Consider the following 16,952-nt stretch of genomic DNA (forward strand, 5'->3'; position numbering starts at 1 on the left):
AGTCTCATTATGAATGTTCCTAGCTATCCTAAAACTCTCATGTAGACCAGGCTGGTCTCGAACTCACAGTTATCTGTCTGCCTCGGCTTCCTCTGCTGAAGTTAATAGTATATGTGTGTCACCACAGCCAGCCTCAACCTCCTTCATGTTTTCTTTCCGTCATCTCTGAGAGGTTTGGGAACCAGCAGGTTCAAGCTCTACTCATAAAGATTTTAGCCAAACGAACGGCAAGGGGCCCTCGGGCTGCAGCTGCTGTAATGCTCAAGCAGGAAAAACGGAGCATTTGAAGATCTTCCGTGTGAGGTCTAGGCAGTGATTACAGGTGCCTTTGGGAAAATACTGTGAACCGAGGACAAGACCCTAAGGCAAAGGAAAGAGAATTATTACCGCCCAGCACTTGAGAAATTGAGACAGGAGGACGGTCAACACGTGACCTACATAGTTTCAGGTTAGTCTAGTCTACGGGGTGACACCCAGTCTCTGAGAGTGGCCTGAAAGGTTGGGGGTCGGGAGTTAGATTCCTGAAGTGGTTGGTACTGTTACTGAGAGAGAAATGGAAGGATCAGATGTGGAATCATTGAGGGGCTAAGTATACAGCTGCTTTCCTGGTCATCACTTCTACAGCCTCGGAGTCAGCACATCCTCAGGCTAAGGATACAGGTTGTGAAGGGACTCTGGCTAACATGAACGTGGGCATGGTTCTGGCAAAACCATTCCCTCCTCTTCCATCCCCTCTGCCTTGCTAAACAAAACAAAACAGAAAAACCAAAAGTCGTTGTTACATTCCTAAAGCTAGCCACCAAGATCTATTCATTCCATTATTTGGCCACTTCCCCCTCCTGAGGCTGACTCCCAAGGTCCAGCTATCAAAGTATTGAAATCCAGCAATGAAAGCTCCCTTTAGTTGACCAAATTAACATACCCAATCAAAATTAAACACCTCATCCTAACATGGGTGTCTCCCTTTACCGTTATAAACCTCCCTTTGTCTATGGCCACATCTGTCTCCTCTCTATCCAGATGCAGTCTGTTGTCCTCCAGGATAAATACCCCTTCCTCTTTTATCTCCTCTCCTTTGTTCTCTTTCTCTTTTCCTTTGGTCCTCTATCTCATGTCTTTTTCCCTTATTACCTGCCCTTTGTCCCCTTAGGACAAATAAACCTCTTTTGTGCTGAGAACATGGTCTGCAGCAGGGGGGGGGTAGTGATCCTTAGCTAATACCTGTGTCTTACAGGTCACATAAAAACTGGCTCCAGCCACAGATTCATGAGCCCTGCCTCCAAAGTTAAGAAGTCTCCAAGTCAGTTGGAGCTGAGGAGATGCTTCAGCTGAACTGCTCGTCTAGAGGACCCCTGTTCAGTTGGCTTGAAACAGCCTGTAACTCCAGTTCCTTGGGGCTCTGACTTCTCTGGTCTCTGGAGGCACCTTCATCTATCCACACAGAGATACATATAATTTAGAAGAAAATATTTTTTAAGTTATCTTTTATTTGGTAGGGTTTTGGTTCATAATACAAACTTCTGTTTGCTTAATAAAAAAGCTTGAGAATTGTTTTACAGCCCTCCTTTTAGTTCAAACAAGTAGCCATTCACTAGAATCTTTTGTTTTGTTTTGAGAGGCCTGGTGAGATGACTCAGCCAATAAGGGCACTTGCTTCTGAGACTGACACCTTAAGTTTGATCTCTGGACTTCACATGGTGGAAGGAGAAACATGCACATTCATACACACACACTCACTAATAATGAATGAATAAAAACCTTTCTATTCAATGACTTAGCAGCATCTAGTGGAGGCACCGGCCACACATAACACAGTTTGTCACATATGAGGTGTATAACCAGGGAGTGCAGTGAGATGAAAAGGTTTCCCTCTCTTTCTTTAAAGGAGTGATTAGAGATAGCTTCCATGAGAAGGTGGCGATCTAAAGCTAAGATCTGAGAGAGACAAGAGATACAACCCATTTGTCTGGGAAAGAACATCCCAGGTAGAGGACATAAGACATTCAAAATCACATGTGGCGTTGAACTGTCTCAAGAAAATCTCCAGACAATGTGTGAAATAGGTGGACCTTTATTCAGAGGGGGCTACGACCACGACCACCAAGGGGACATTAGGTAAAAGAAGCCGCAATGTGCAACAGGAAGAGGTGAGCTCACAGAGTTCCTAGAAAGGCATAAGAGCAAGATGAAAAAAATATTTGAGATTAAATATAAAAGTGCCGTTGGGGTAAGGGATGTTAAATTCACATGTTTTAACTAACCATTAAGCAGACAGACTGGGAAAAAAAAAAAGATTGAGGATGAGAGAGGCAGGAATGTTGTTCTTCAGAGGCTGCGAAACGTCTGTGTGAGAAGGGTCAAGGAGAAACTCAAGCAGAAAGCTTAGATACTGTTGACGACCATAAATCAGATTAATGAGGGTAGGCAAGGCTCCAGGAAGCCAAGGTCCAGATCACCAAACAGAAACCTCAAAGGAAATAAGGCAGAAGAAAGACTCCAGAGAGAAAGAAGAAATCCAGTGCTACAAGTGGAGGGAGAGGGACCATTCTAAAAGTCAATGTTCTGGCTTAGAAAGAAAAAACAGAAAAAGAAATAACACCCATCCTTCCGATGAGGATCAAAAGAGATTAATAAATGTCTCATCTAAAATTGCAGTTACAGAGTTAACATGCAGAGATTTTTGGCCCCATATGCACTTTCTTTTCTACCATTTCTTGTTTGCAAGGTTGCATTCGCTGACATCAAGGTCATTTTGACATATGTCAAGGCTCTTACTAAAATATCAACTTTTTTTTTTCCTAACCAGAGGGAGGAAGAAACGTCAAAATCTAAGCAAAGAAAAGGCTCACTTAAGAGTTGTAATGAGGGGCTGGAGAGGTGGCTCAGTGGTTAAGAGCACTGACTGCTCTTCCAGAGGTCCTGAGTTCAAATCCCAGCACCCACATGGTGGCTCACAACCATCTGTAATGGGATCCAATACCTTCTTCTGGTGTGTCTGAAGACAGCTACAGTGTACTCATACAAATAAAAATAAATACATTAAAAAAAAAAAAAGAGTTGTAATGAGAAAGGTTGGTGGCTAAAAGCAGGTGCACAGGTAATCCTATTTTGTTACAAGGAGCCATGTGTGTTATTCGGATTCACCTGATATTTGGAGGAATGCAATAAGAAAGAAACCAAAAGAGTATGAGAGAGCTGTCAACAATAATTCAAGTAGAAGGTCATATTTTTGTAAAAGGGGCAAAGAAGAAAAGGAAATATTGTGGATAAGGATGGGTTTTGTATGATTTATAAAAAAAAAAAAAAAAAAAAGATTTTGTTCTAAGAATGAAAAGCAGGGCAGCCAAACTTTTTTTTTAACATTTTTTTGCTATGTTAGCTTTAACCAATTGGAGAAAACTGAGTCACAACAATACAAATATTTATGTAAAACTGTTTGGGTTGTTTAAAACTGTCTAAGCTTAGCTTGGAACATATACTTTTAAAGGCAGGTGTAAGAGTTCGAGGCTAGCCTGGTCTACAGAGATTGCTGCAGGACAGCTAAGGCACACACACACACACACACACACACACACACACACACAGAGAGAGAGAGAGAGAGAGAGAGAGAGAGAGAGAGGGAGAGAGATTGTTAAAAGTGCCTTAAGCCTTACCTAAATGTAGCATGGAGCTAAAATAATGTCCTTCTGGGTGTTCAACAAATTTGATCCTTGACCCCAGGGTCAGCTAGAACCCTGGAGATAATGGGAGCCTACTTGTTCTTTAGATTAGAGAGGCCTTGGAGTCTTCAGAAACAAGATGTAACCAGAGTACATCCTACAAGAAGAAGAAAAGTCACAGAGGACCTCAGGCTATGTCTGATCCAATGCAAAGCTTACAACTGTATGAGGGGTCTATACCATTGCCAAAGAGGAGGGTGTGAAATGTGTAGCTTACCAAGGAAGTCCCTGAAGCTGACCAGATTCATTAGGCCCCTCCCTTCCCTGGCATATTTAAGTAGTGAGTACTGCTGAGAGTCACTCTTACCCAAGTTGAGATGCACAGAAGAGTAGGAACTAGGTGAGCCCACTGTAAAGAGGCTCAGTCCAACTGAGCCACCTCGAAAGAGTGCTCTCCAACCTGTTGAGCTGTCTGTAGGCTGTGCAGCGTGCTCCAGGTTTCCAGGTTTGTGAGCTGTCACCCATGCTGAGATGGGCTTTGCTGATCCAGATGTCTGAGTCACCTCTGCTCCTGTAAATAATCCCAATAAAACTCTGGTTCACTAAGTTCTACTTTGGTAGTATCTTTACTTTGGTCTACTGTGGTCTATCTGGGGGTAGCATTTGTTTATGTCTCCCCAGGGAATAGGTTCATACAACAAAGTCCTATATTTCCACCCCGCTTCCCAATGTGTACCACTCAAGACTGCCGTTTAGGGTTTGCCTTTCCCTGCCCTCTCTTTTTTTGTTGCTGTTGTTTTGTTTTGTTTTTTTGATACAGGGTCACTATGTAGCCTTAGCTGGCCTGGGATTCACTATGTAGACTAGACTGGCCTCCAATGCGTAGATGTCAGCCTTGTGATGGTGTTAAAAGTGTGTGCCTCTGTGCCCAGCTTGCCTTCCTCTCTTGTTCTTTTGTATTCTCCATTCCCCTTTTCTGTTTCCTTGTCACCTGCCCCCTGTTCTCCAGGAAGCCAGCCTCCTGTTTGAGAAGCTGGTGGCAAAGAAGTTGAGAAGAAATGACCCCAGAGGGTGATGAGAGAGAGAGAAGGGGGGAGGGAGAGAGTGTTGGGGAAGGGTTGTCCAGAAGCATTTGTGGGAGAAGCTTTGCTAGGTGGGGCTCAGTGTGGCCTGTAGGAGGGCCCCTTGCCAGGTGAGCTCAAGTGGCTTGGGAACTAGAGAGTCTTCTGGAGGCAGTGGCAGGAATCCGTGTGTGCTCCCTGAGGGAGGGGCCTCTGGCTGTCTGCACTCCTGTCTGCTCTTTCATCTATCAGGGGAGGATAGTGGGGCTGGAGAGATGGCTCAGCAGGTAGGGTGCTTGCTGCTCAGTCCCAGAGTTCAGATCCCAGCACTCACAGAACAAACTGGGTGTGAATAGTTATTATCGGTGGCAAAGCACCTGTGACATCATCTCTGAGGGATCTGACACCTTCTCTGGCCACTGTGCTCCAAAACATGTAGACGCACTCACATATGTACACATACACACAGGTAAAATACATCTTTTTAAAACTTGTATTGCATTTATTTGTTCCTTTGTTTACTTACGTGTGTGCGTGCGTGTCATAGCGTGTGTGGACAGGTAAAGAACAGTTTGCAGGAGTCAGTTTCCCCTTCTACGATGTGGGTCCTGGGGGTTGAGCAGGCTTGACAAGAAGTCCCTTACCCACTGAACTGTGAGCACCTATGTATGTGTGTCTGTGTCTGCAGATGCAGGGAGGGGAGTGACACATGTGGGTTCCAGGGAGCCCCCCTCCCTGCAATAAAAATTTTAAATGATGATTTGGAGCTCAGTGCTTAAGAACAATTACTGCTCTTGCAGAGGTTCAATTCCCAGAACCCACAGGGCAGCTCACAGCTGTTTCTAACTCCAGTTCCAGAGGATACAGCGCCATCTTCTGGTCTCTGTAGACACTGCACTCTTGTGCACATACACATGGACACATACCTATAATTAAAGGTAAAATAAGCCAGGCAGGTATGCGGTGGTGGTGGCGGCTGTGGTGCACACTTTTGATCCTGGCACTCCGGAAGCAGAGGCAGGCAGATCTCCGAGTTCTCGGATAGCTTGGTCAACAGAGAGTTCCAGGGCTATACAGAGAAACCTGTCTCAAAAAACCTGAATGAGTGAATGAATGAATGAATGAATGCATGATCTCTGTGACTTTAAGGCTAATTTGGTCTACATAGTAAGTCTCAGAACAGTCAGAGGTATGTAGAGAAACTCTGCCTCAAAACCAAAAGCAAAAACAAAAAAAGAAGAAAGAAAGAAAGAAAGAAAAAGAAAAAAAATCTCTTACAAAAATCAAATAAGAATATGGGCAAAACTTATAGTCACAGAGAGTGGATGAGGTCATGTATGTGGCATGGCTTGTCACACTCTGTGTGGTTAAGTACAAACAACCTCATTGCCTCTTCAGTGCCACAAGGATGAAATCAGGCAGGAGAGAGATGGCTCAGTGGGTGAATTCTGATGTCTACACATGTTGCCCCACTCCTGTCCCACCCCATATACAGACACAGACACATATAGGTGCTCATTTTATCACCCTGGCTGGCCTTGAATTTACAATGTAGATCAGACCAGAATCTAACTTTGCCTCCTGAGTTCTGAGACTAGAGGCTTTTAATACTATGCCCAGAACAGTACAAACACTTTTTTATTTTGTTTCATTTTGTTTTTGACAAAGTACTTCACTATGTAGCTCTGGCTGTCTTAGAACTCACTATGTGGACCAGGCTAGCCTTAGACTCATAAAGATTTGCCTGCCTCTGCCTCCTAAATGCTGGGACTAAGGGTGTGCACTGCTACACCTAGCCAAAAATTTTTTTTTAATTCACTTTCCTCTTACTTTGATTTTATGCACACATATGTCTGTATACCATGTGTATATGTGGTGCTTGAGTCAGCTGCAGGGCACGGGACACCTGAACTGAACTTACAGATGGTTGTGAGCCACCATGGGAGTGCTGGGAATCAAACACAGGCTCTCGGCAACAGCAGCCAGTGTTCTTAATCACTGAGCCCTCTCTCCAGCCCCTGATAATTAATTTTTTGAAAAAGATGCAGAGAGAGAGAGAGAGAGAGAGAGAGAGAGAGAGAGAGAGAGTCTGATAGAGGTGGGGAGGGAGGGAGAACCACATCTCCTGAGGATATCAAAGGAGAGTTCTCAATGTCTCATGGCTCACAGCTGACTTTGAGACTATACCAGAGTCAGAGAGGAGACAGTGGAGTTTGTCCTGTTTTTAGCCCTAGGGGACTCATTGGTCAGCTAGAGCTCGGTGCTCAGTATCAGGGTCCCACTGATGGATAAGCTCAAGTTTCACCCTTTAGTTCGATGGATGTTCACCCTTCCTCATCAAGTCTCTGCCCTGTCTGTTGTAGATACAGCCTTCAATTCTGGGACCCCTAACCCTGGTTACATTTCCTCTCTCTGTTGCTATGCACTCTCTGACCTCTCATGTGTCCATCTCCCACTGCCTGAAGACTCTTCAAGGGTTTGCATTTGAGACGTCCCTTCTCAGATCTTGCCAGTGGGACTAACACAGCTTGACACAGGCCCTTGCACTGAGGATACCCTGGCCACCATCTCTGCCCAGAGATGGACGTTATATCTGGTTCCTCTCTCCCTTCTCCCTCCACTCCCCTCCATTGCTGGAGGAGAGCCAGCTCTCTATCACTGAGCTAACTGCTTCCTTCCTCTCTGTGATTGTTGACACATCTTTTATATAGACAGTAGACAAAATTTTAATTTGTTCGTGATCTAGGGCTTTAAAAGTAAGCAGGAGAAGATAGTCAGCTGTGATTTGCTGGGGCCCTGAGGCAGTGTCTGAGCTCAGTCCCTTCATTTGCACAACAGAAGGATTGCCTGCGTCAAAGAGTTGTTAGGGACTAAAGGGGAAGGAAGACAGTACCTCAATTGAGGTTGCTAAATAAACTGACTTCTGCCAAAACCTCTCCTGTGCACTTGTGACTCTCAGATGGAAAGAGGGGTGTGAGTGCATTGCTTTTTAAATTGATAAAGTCCAGAATTCCTAGGACTGTGGATCTCCAAGGGTGGAGACCAGTATCATCACCCAGGAAACTGATGGATGCAAACACTCGGGTACCAGGTCAGAGATTCTAATCAGCTGAAGAGCATTGAGTTCCCAGCAATTTGTGTTCAGTAAGCCTTCAGGTAATTTTTGTTCACATGAGAAGGATGTGTGTTTGCACCATATACACATACACACTATGAAGGCCAGAAGAGTACATATCTCTTTCTCTAATGCTTCATGGTTTCTTAAGGTTATATGGAACTTGATGTGTAAACCATGTTTCCCTCAGAGATCTCTGGCCCCCAAGAGCTGCGCTTAAAGGCCTGCCTAGCACACTGGATTTTCTTCTTTTCCTTCCTTCCTCCCTCCCTCCCTCCTGTTTCCTCCCCTTCTCCTCCCCCCCCCCCCTTATTCTTCCTCTTCCTCTTGCTCCCTCTTCTCCTCCTTTTAAGATCTTATTATGTACCCCTGCCTGGCCTGGAACTCTCTATGTAGATCATACTGGCCTCAAAATAAAAAAGATCCATTTGCTTCTGCCTCCCAGGAGCTGGAATTAAAGATGTGCACCACTCTGTCCATCTTTGGTACTTTGTGAGACAACGTCTCCCACTGAACCTAAATCTTGCCATCTTGGCTAGGCTGGCTCAGCAGCGAGCTTCTGGGATCTGTCTGTCTTTTCTGTGAAGTTGGGGTTACAGACATGTGCAGCCGTGCACAACTTAACACGAGTGCTGGACATTTTAACTCAGATCCTGTTGCTTTCACACTGGCTACTCTTACCCACAGAACTGTCTTCCTAGTCTACACTGCACATTTTTCTAGGGCCATCAGAGTGGACATCTGTCCAGAATCTACCTTAATGTGTTTATTTGTTTTTGAGACAAGGTCTCCTTTAGCTTGGTTTTAGTTTGTATGTTGAGACAGGGTCACACTCACATTGCCGATACCCTGGCCACCAGCTCTCCCAGAGATGGACATTACAACTAGCTACTCCCCACCCCCATCGCTGGGAACAGAGCAATATCTAACTGAGGGTTGTATCTAGAACAGACAGGGAAGGGAGGGTGAGCATCCGTCAAACTGAAGGGTACGACTTGAGCCTTATCTAGCATGTGTTATGTAGTCCAGCCTGGCCTTGAACTCAGAATTTTCCTTTCTTGGATTCCCAGTTAGTCAGATTATAGGCTCACACCACCACCCTTGCTTCTGGGTGCAGTTTTGTTATCCAGGGCTGGAGTGTAAGGGGAGGTGGTACTGTCAGGACAAGAACTCAGGGAACACTGAAAGAAAGGAGTTTATGGCTCGGTACCAGCTAACTAGACTCTGTTATCTCAGCTGAAGTGATTTGTCCTGAAACTGTTCCAGGGAATGAGCTGGGAAGAGTTGGTAGGTTTAGGTTAAGGGGTATTTATTTGTTTGCTTGCTTGCTTGAGACAGGGTTTCTCTGTGTAATGGAACCCTGGCTGCCCTGGACTCATTCTGTAGACGAGACTGGCCTCAAATTAAGAGATCAGCCTGCCTCTGTCTTCTGGGATTAAAGGTATGGTGACCACTCTCAACAGCTAAGGGATAATTTTTAAAAAAATATTAATTCATTTATTTTATATATGAGTACACTGTCACTATCTTCAGACACACCAGAAGAGGGCATCAGATCTCATTACAGATGGTTGTGAGCCACCATGTGGTTGCTGGGATTTGAACTCAGGACCTCTGGACTCAGTCAGTATTCTTAACCAGTGAGCCATCTCTCCAGCCCAGGATAATTCTTATATAGTGACTCCTTGAGAACTGTTCACCCAGCATTCTTGGTTTGTAGTGGTTGTCAAGCCAAAGTGTTTCAGGGACCCTTCTAAACTCCTCCTAGTCCCTTAAAGAATGTCTCCTTTTACTATGGGGCATTTTAGCCTTCAGCATGTCCAAGGTGTTTTCTTGCCCCCTGCTGTGGACTAAATCCTGTGTATTTAGCTAAATCTCTAGTTTCCTGCACATCTTTTAACATTGTGAAGCGGCACTGCAGTTTCTGAGGTGAAGTCAAAATGAAAATATCAGCTAAGGAGACAGGGGCTGGAGAGACGGCTCAGTGGTTAAGAGTATTGGCTGCTCTTCCAGAGGTCCTGAGTTTGATTCTCAGCAACTACATGGTGGCTCGATGTTCTCTTCTGGTGTGTCTAAGGAGAGCGACAGTGAAAAAAGGAGACAGGTAGAGGTCAGCCAGTAGTCCTGGGCCTGGTTCAATGCACTGTAATCCTATTGCTGGGGAGGCAGAAATTTGGATCCCTGGGACGCATTGGTCAGTCCAGTTGAAGCAGTGACCACTAAGTTCAGTAAAAGATGCTGTTTCAAAAAATAAGGTGAAAGACTGAAGGGACAGCTTAGCACACACTGCTTCTGATGAGGACTCATGTTCAATTCTCAGCATCCATGACAGACAGTCTACAATTGCCTGTGACTCCAGCCTCAGGGGGTTTCAATATTCCTGGCCTCCTTTGCACACATGAGAACATACCCCTATACACACACACAAGCGCACACTGGCTCACATATACACACGTATACAAAAATATACTTACAGCCACATATACATGAAAAACAGCACCTCCCCCCCAAAGAAGCCCTTACAATGTTTTGATTAAATTTACCATTTTATGTTGGGGCACATTCATAGCTATTCGCACACTGGCTTTTGGACATACCGTTAAATAATGTTCCCTCTCTAAGACTTCTTAACCTCTTCCAAAGAAGAATAAAAGATTTATTTAGTATTCTGCCTGAATGTATGCCTGCACACCAGAAGGGGGCACCAGATCCCATTATAGAAGGTCATGAATCATTGTGGCTGCTGGGAATTGAACTCAGGACCTTTGGAAGAACAAACCATGTTCTTAACCTCTTCACCATCTCTCTAGCCCTGCAAAAAGGCTCAATACTCTGCCCCCTGCTGGCTGTACACTGACTACTTCTAGTGGATAGGACTGTTTCAGAAACTCAGGTTTGGAGTCGTCACAACAGGAGATCATGACGAAGGAGGCAGCTGAGTTTATAAGGCCCTCAACCCCATCGTCCCAGTCAGCAGGAGAATCCTACGGATTCCCTTCTGTGACCACCACAACACCTCCCCCAGCTTCTCCCAGTCCAGCTCTGAATTCTCTCCTGTGACCTTTAGCAGTGGCCAGAGATCTCTGCCAGCCTCTCTCAGAGCACCAGTCAGCCTGCCCTAATCAATGCTCTGTTTGTCCTCCTTAATGCCCTGATGACAATGCTTGCTTTACAGTACAGCACCCACCCCAATTTCCTCCTTGGTCCTCTTGCCTCTCTCCCTGTAAATCTTTTGCTTCTTAGCCACCTCTAAAGGACTAGTACCTGAAGGAGCTGAAAGCATGTGTTTTTAGTTTGTGCCAGAAAAAAAGAAAAAAAAATCCATCGAGCAAACAAACAAGTATGTTAGGGCTAGAGATGTGATCCAACACTTAAGAGCACATTCTAGGGCTGGAGAGATGGCTCAGCTGTTAAGAGCACTGGCTGCTTTTCCAGAGGTCCTGAGTTCAATTCCCAGCAACCACACAGTGCCTCACAACCATCTGTAATGGGATCCAATGCCTTCTTCTGGTGTGTCTGAAGACAGCTACAGTGTACTCATATACATAAAATAAATAAGTGTTAAGAAAAAACAGAGCACTTTCTATTCTTGCAGAGGACCTGGGTTCAGCTTCCAGCTGATGTGGGCACATGGGGTAGGTCACAGCTGATTCTAACTCCAGTTCCAAGTGATCCAACCCCCTCTTCTGGAGGTGTGGGTACCAAGCACACACACAGTATACATACATATATGTGCAAGCAAAACACTCATATACATAAAATAAATCAATCTAAGAAAAGCATGCTGGGTGTGCTAGCACACACTTTAGTCCTATCAGGAGGTAGAGGTAGGAAGGTCTTCGAGTTTGGGGTGAGTTTCATGATAGCCAAGGTTATCCACAGAGAAACTGGTCTCAACAAACAAACAAACAAAGCTTGTGTGAGAAAGCATAAAGGTGAGCGGATGTCTTCCCACCAAAAGGACGGAGTCCTAACACCAGACCAAAAGTCTATTCAATTGGCCTGTTCTGCTGATGAATTCACAGAAAACACGCAGATCTTGTGTGAAAACTCCAGATTCATGCCTGCCTTCAAGCCTTATTTATTTCCCCGGGAGTTTTAAAGACCGACAGGGTGGGCCACTGGCTCCTCAGTGCTCCAGGTCCCTCCCCTGTCAGTGTCCTTGCAGGAGGACAGTGATTAACGGCCAGCAAAAAGGAAGGTCAAAGATGAAGGTCAGAGATGTCAGCAGTGGGTCCAGGTTATGATGCTCTTGTGACAGTCACAGCTACTTTTTATCTCCCCTCTTCATTCCCACCCCAGCTCGTACTGGATCTGATATAGCCCGAGCTGACTGAGAGCTCTTGATTCTCCTGCCCCTCCCTTCCAAGTGCTGAGATCACAGGTGTGCACCCACACTAAGCTTACTGTGACACGCTTAATGTAGGGAACCTAATAAAGAGAGTAGAGAAAGAACCACGTTGTTATATAGGGGCCAACCTAAAGGTTAGTGCTGAGATCTCCAAGGCTACAGGCAGAGTCCTGGGAACAAAGGTAGCCAGTAGGGGGTAGTGGCCGGAAGCCACCGCTAGAATCCTGCCCACTTCCTCTCCATCCAGTGTCTCCAGGGGAGAAAGACAAGCCGGGTCTTTGAAGAGCAGCTGATGCCTGAATCCAAAACCTGACCCCAAACCTCTTTTGAAAAGTAAGCGTAGTCAGACACCCACCTTTTAGGTTTGTTACTTGGGCTAAAAGAGGCACCATGTTTTAAAGGAACCGCAAGGCAACAGAACAGAACTTCCCAGTGAGTAGCAGCTTGCCTTGATTTGGGCTGCGGGCATTCCGGATTGAGGCTTCTTGCTGCAGAATGGCGGCTTTATTCTTAACCAGTAAAAAAAGGAGGTGTGTGGAGTAAGGTACAAAACAGAGCTAAATGGGTCTCTACCCTCCTCCCGGGAACCCAGACAAGGCCCCTACCAGGAGTCCAGGGCCCTAGAATCCAGGGCTGGCAGCAGCTTTTCCTTCAATCATCCACCTGTATCTCTTCATCTGATAAGTGGGGCTCGGAATCGGGCCCTGAAGGGCCAGGGTCAGGGCTTGAAGCGCTGTCTGACAGTGCTGGGTAGCACAGGACTCCCGGGGACACCCCGCATAGGGATGCCACGTCTGCGCGCATCTCCTCCATATCCCGCTTGAGCTTGGCGCGACGGTTCTGGAACCAAGTGACCACTTGCGCATTAGCCAGGCCCAGCCGCGCAGCCAGTCCGTCTCGCTCTGACGGTGCCAAGTACTTCTGGAAGACGAACCGTCGCTCCAGCTCCAGCACCTGCTGTGCAGTGAAGGCAGTACGGGACTTGCGGCGTCTCCGGACACCAGTGCCAGGACCCGGCGGCGCCTCCGGGGCGGCTCTTCCTGCCAGGATGGGACGGAAATGTCAGTCTGCAGCTTTAGAAGAGCTGAGGTCTGGGTGGAAAAACTAGGGTCGCGGGGCTCAAGCAGGTGGGGGCTGGGGGGCGGACCAGCGCCACGATCCCTATACACCGGTCAGGGTCCGGATTCGAAGTGCGGCAGCCCGTGGGAGTGCTAGAGACAGAGATAAGGTTGCTGAAGTGGGTGGAGGGTGGATGGGACTGACCAAAGATCTGGTGCGGGGGTCAAGGCCGTTTGGACGGTCCTCTGGCGCCTTTTGGGGTTCCAGGTTGTGCGTGGTAGTAGGTTAGAGGCCAAATTGAGATCGGGTGATCCATCCGGCCTGGTGACCGTATAAAGTCCTCTGCTTATACGTCCTTAATAACCCCAGCTCCCTTTCCGGGAGCCCAAAAGGGAAGGGAGAAGGAAAGGCGGTTCTTGTGCCCAACGGTGCTGCAAGGATCTTCTAAGTGTTCAAGAAGTGTCCGGCTGGGGCGGGGGCGGGGGCAAGGCTAGGACTGGGTAGCGGGGAGGTCTCGGGAACTTTCTGCCTTGTCCTAGCCCTGCCTCACTCTTTTCTTGCCTTCAGCTTAAGCGCTGTGTCTCCTCCACGGCCTCTCTTGGTCGCGATTGCCCCGCATACAGCGAACGCACCAGCTCAGCGAGTCCCTGGATTCTCTCCAGCCTGGCGGTGTCCCACAGCTCCTGAGAGCCCCTGGAGCAACTGCAGAGTCTCAGAACTAACTCAGGAGACCTGCGCCCCCCCCCCCCCAGATGCAACTCCTGACACTTGGGCAAAGGGCAGGGGGTGGGTAAAAATGACCGGCCAGAGTCGGACAAAACTTTGTGACCAAGGACAAGAGAGCAATGGGAGTGGAGGGAGAGACAGAGGTATAGACAGGGACGGACGGACGGACAGACAGACAGACAGACAGACAGACAGACACACACACACACACACACACACACACACACACACACACACACACACAGAGTTCCACAGAGTTCAAGTCCGCGATCTCAGGAAGGGAGTTTGATGGCGTGGTGTGTACCTTCAGAAGGCTTTGGAGCGCGCGGGGAATGGCCCCGGAAAGTTTTACTAGCTAGCTCCTCCAGCGCACACAGGGGCGACGCAGGATCAGGGCCGGCCTCGGGAAGCTGCGGCTCAGAAGGTGCTCCGGGGACCATGCTCGGGCCTAGGATGTCTGCGATGCTGAAGGGTGTCCGGCGCTGACGTCCAGAGTTCATGGCAAGCGGGGGACTCTAGCGTTCCCGCCTCCCGCTGCGCTTGGCTCCACAATCTCCTAGGCCCCCAGCGCTCAGCTTCCGATCTGGGCCCCTTGCCTCAGACCCGCCCCCTAGAGCTCTGTTGAAGCCCCATGTCCCCTCCTTCTGCACCCCCACCTCCCTTCAAGGGCCGCAGTAAATCTGGAGCCGATAGATATGCTGGCAGCCTTATTTCTTCCATAGAGCTTCTGATTTTGAGGTATAGCTCTGTGCGCATTCAAACTGGGTGCACATGCAGCTTGGGTCCTTCGCATGCCCTGGCTCATAAACCCCTGGGCAATAAAATCACTTTCTCTGGCCTCAAGGGCTGGCGATTTGCAGAGTGCTGAGAAACAGGATCAGGGCTGATTGTGCCAGGGAAAAGGTTTCAAAGAGAAGATGGTGACCGGAAATGATTGCTGTAGTGTGAGGGTCCAGATCAAGAACCTGGCCTATTGGAATGCCTGTCATAAAACGATACCACAAGAAATGGGACAGGCTAGTGAGGACGGGTCCTCACAGAGGACCCACTTCTTACTGGCCCACCATAGGTCTGGTGAGCTTTATCATTTTATTAAGCCCTCATAGTTCATAGTGACTTCCTTGTAAGATCACTCTCCTGGGAAGACTAATTGAAGGCTTGGCCTGTCCATTTGTATTCTCTGTCCCCTTCTCCACATTTGCTCACATCCAGGTTAGTGCTCCATGATCATCCTGTGCTGAAACAAGGCAGCTCTGCTTAACAAAGCTGGGTCAGTAAGCTTGCAAGGGTTCGCTTTCTAGGACTCAAATAGCTGCCGGCCTCACAGCTCACAGGCAGAGTCTGGCTACTCCAAGGGACACGCCTCTTCATTGCCAGACAGTTGCAAATACAAACCAAAATTCTTTTAATTTATTGTTGCTGTTTTGAGATGGGCTCTCATTGTCCCAGAGCTTACTACGTAGATTAGGCTGGTCTCAATCTTGTCTGGGACGAAAACTGTGTTTGACCACACTTGGCTTTAACTTTAATCAGTTTCTTTACGATTGAGCGTTGAGCGAGGACCTCACTCTGTAGCCCAGGCTCTGCTCAGAGTCCAAGTTATCTTCTTGGCTCAGTCTTCTGTGGAGGGAGCCACTGTGCAGAGCCAAAGCTAGTATCCTGTTTATTCGTGTTTTGTTGAAACTGCAATGAGAACCCCAGAGCAGTCTCTCCTCCATTAGTCCCGATGTCACCTTTCCTGTAGCCTCTGCATCTCCCACTATTATTTGCCTTGGGGCAAGTGTAATTTAGAGTTTGGGCGCTCCAAAAAGGTCTTAGGGGACCCTGGAAGCCTGGCCCAAAGGCTCCTTGACAGTAGGACACTCCCCTTAATAGTGGGAGGGGTGTTTTCCCATAAAGGGCTCCCTCTGGTGATACTCCCAGCCCTCAGGCACCCAGACTCTCCTGGAACTTGGGGGATGCTCTTGAAGCTCCAAGAGCCACCGCAGGGTCAGAGAGCAGAGCCAGGCCTCGAAGGAAAGCTGAGCTGCCTCAGGACCTTGGTTGATTAGTTATTAATGGAGGGGTAAGGGAAGGCACTAGAGGAGAGCCGCTCTCTCCTTCAAGCCTCAGCCCAGTCCTTGTGGTTTCACTTAATATGCAATTAAAGGGGATCCCTGGAGGCGGGAGGAGCTGCCCTGCCAGTCCTGTCACCCAACAGACACTGCAGCCTCCCCAGTATCCATTACGTGGCTTTTATGTCCTCTTTACCTCTGCTCTCAATTACTCCTGTGTGTGAGGAGTGTGGGGCTCTCCTGAGGGTTCTGCCTTCCTTTCCTTCCATCTCTTCTGCTACCTCCTCCCTTCAGCAGATGGGCTCGAGTAAGGGATGGATGGTCCTCAGACTCAGGTTCGGAGGGGAAGAGAGTGGAGAAGATAAAGAGAAGGTGCCCTAACGCCAGAGACTGACCAAGGACATACCAATGCCCAGGGATTAGTCCAGACCATCTTGGGGCCACTGAGGGGGGCTTCTCCTGGCTAAGCATTTGGAACATGAGCTGGGGAGAAACCGGATCCACAGAGGGGGACCAGGGGAGCGTGAGTGATTAATGAGGGATGTTAAGAGATTAAACGTGGGTTCTGGGCTTGAGGGGAGCACTCAGCTGTCTCATAGTTTTCCCTGCAGTAATTGGGGAGTGCAGAAGCTTCCTGGTGCCCAGTGTTTTGTAGAGGTTCAGCGCTCTGCAGGTCGGTAGGTCTGTACTCCTGCTCACTGTTCTAGTAAAGTCCTTTGTCTGGGAAGGGGGAAGGGCACAGGAGGGACAGTGAAGTACATGTCCTCTCTGCACCCAACATGGACAGAGCTGTGGAGCAGAGCTGGGAAACCTCAGGGGCTAGGAAGGTAGGGATGGAATAAAGCAAGGGCTGAAGCCTGGGGCCCTGGCAGCCTTCAGTGGGCAGCCCTGAGCAGCATATCTTAGGAATCCTAAGAGCACCAAGTT

At 47.8% G+C, this 16,952-nt stretch overlaps 1 protein-coding gene across 1 annotated transcript; it reads right to left on the minus strand.

Moving 5' to 3' along the window:
- Nucleotides 1-12,837: 12,837 nt before the first annotated feature.
- Nucleotides 12,838-14,500, minus strand: LBX2 (ladybird homeobox 2; the record flags this gene model as incomplete). Its single annotated transcript, XM_080931832.1, has 2 exons — nucleotides 14,276-14,500; nucleotides 12,838-13,226 (listed from the first exon to the last, which is right to left on the minus strand). The coding sequence occupies exons 1-2, from the start codon at nucleotides 14,469-14,471 to the stop codon at nucleotides 12,838-12,840; spliced, it is 585 nt and encodes a 194-aa protein (XP_080787958.1). The 5' UTR covers nucleotides 14,472-14,500.
- Nucleotides 14,501-16,952: the final 2,452 nt, after the last annotated feature.

This window comes from Micromys minutus, assembly GCF_963924665.1.
Source record: "Micromys minutus genome assembly, chromosome: 18".
Classification (NCBI taxonomy): Eukaryota; Metazoa; Chordata; class Mammalia; order Rodentia; family Muridae; genus Micromys; species Micromys minutus.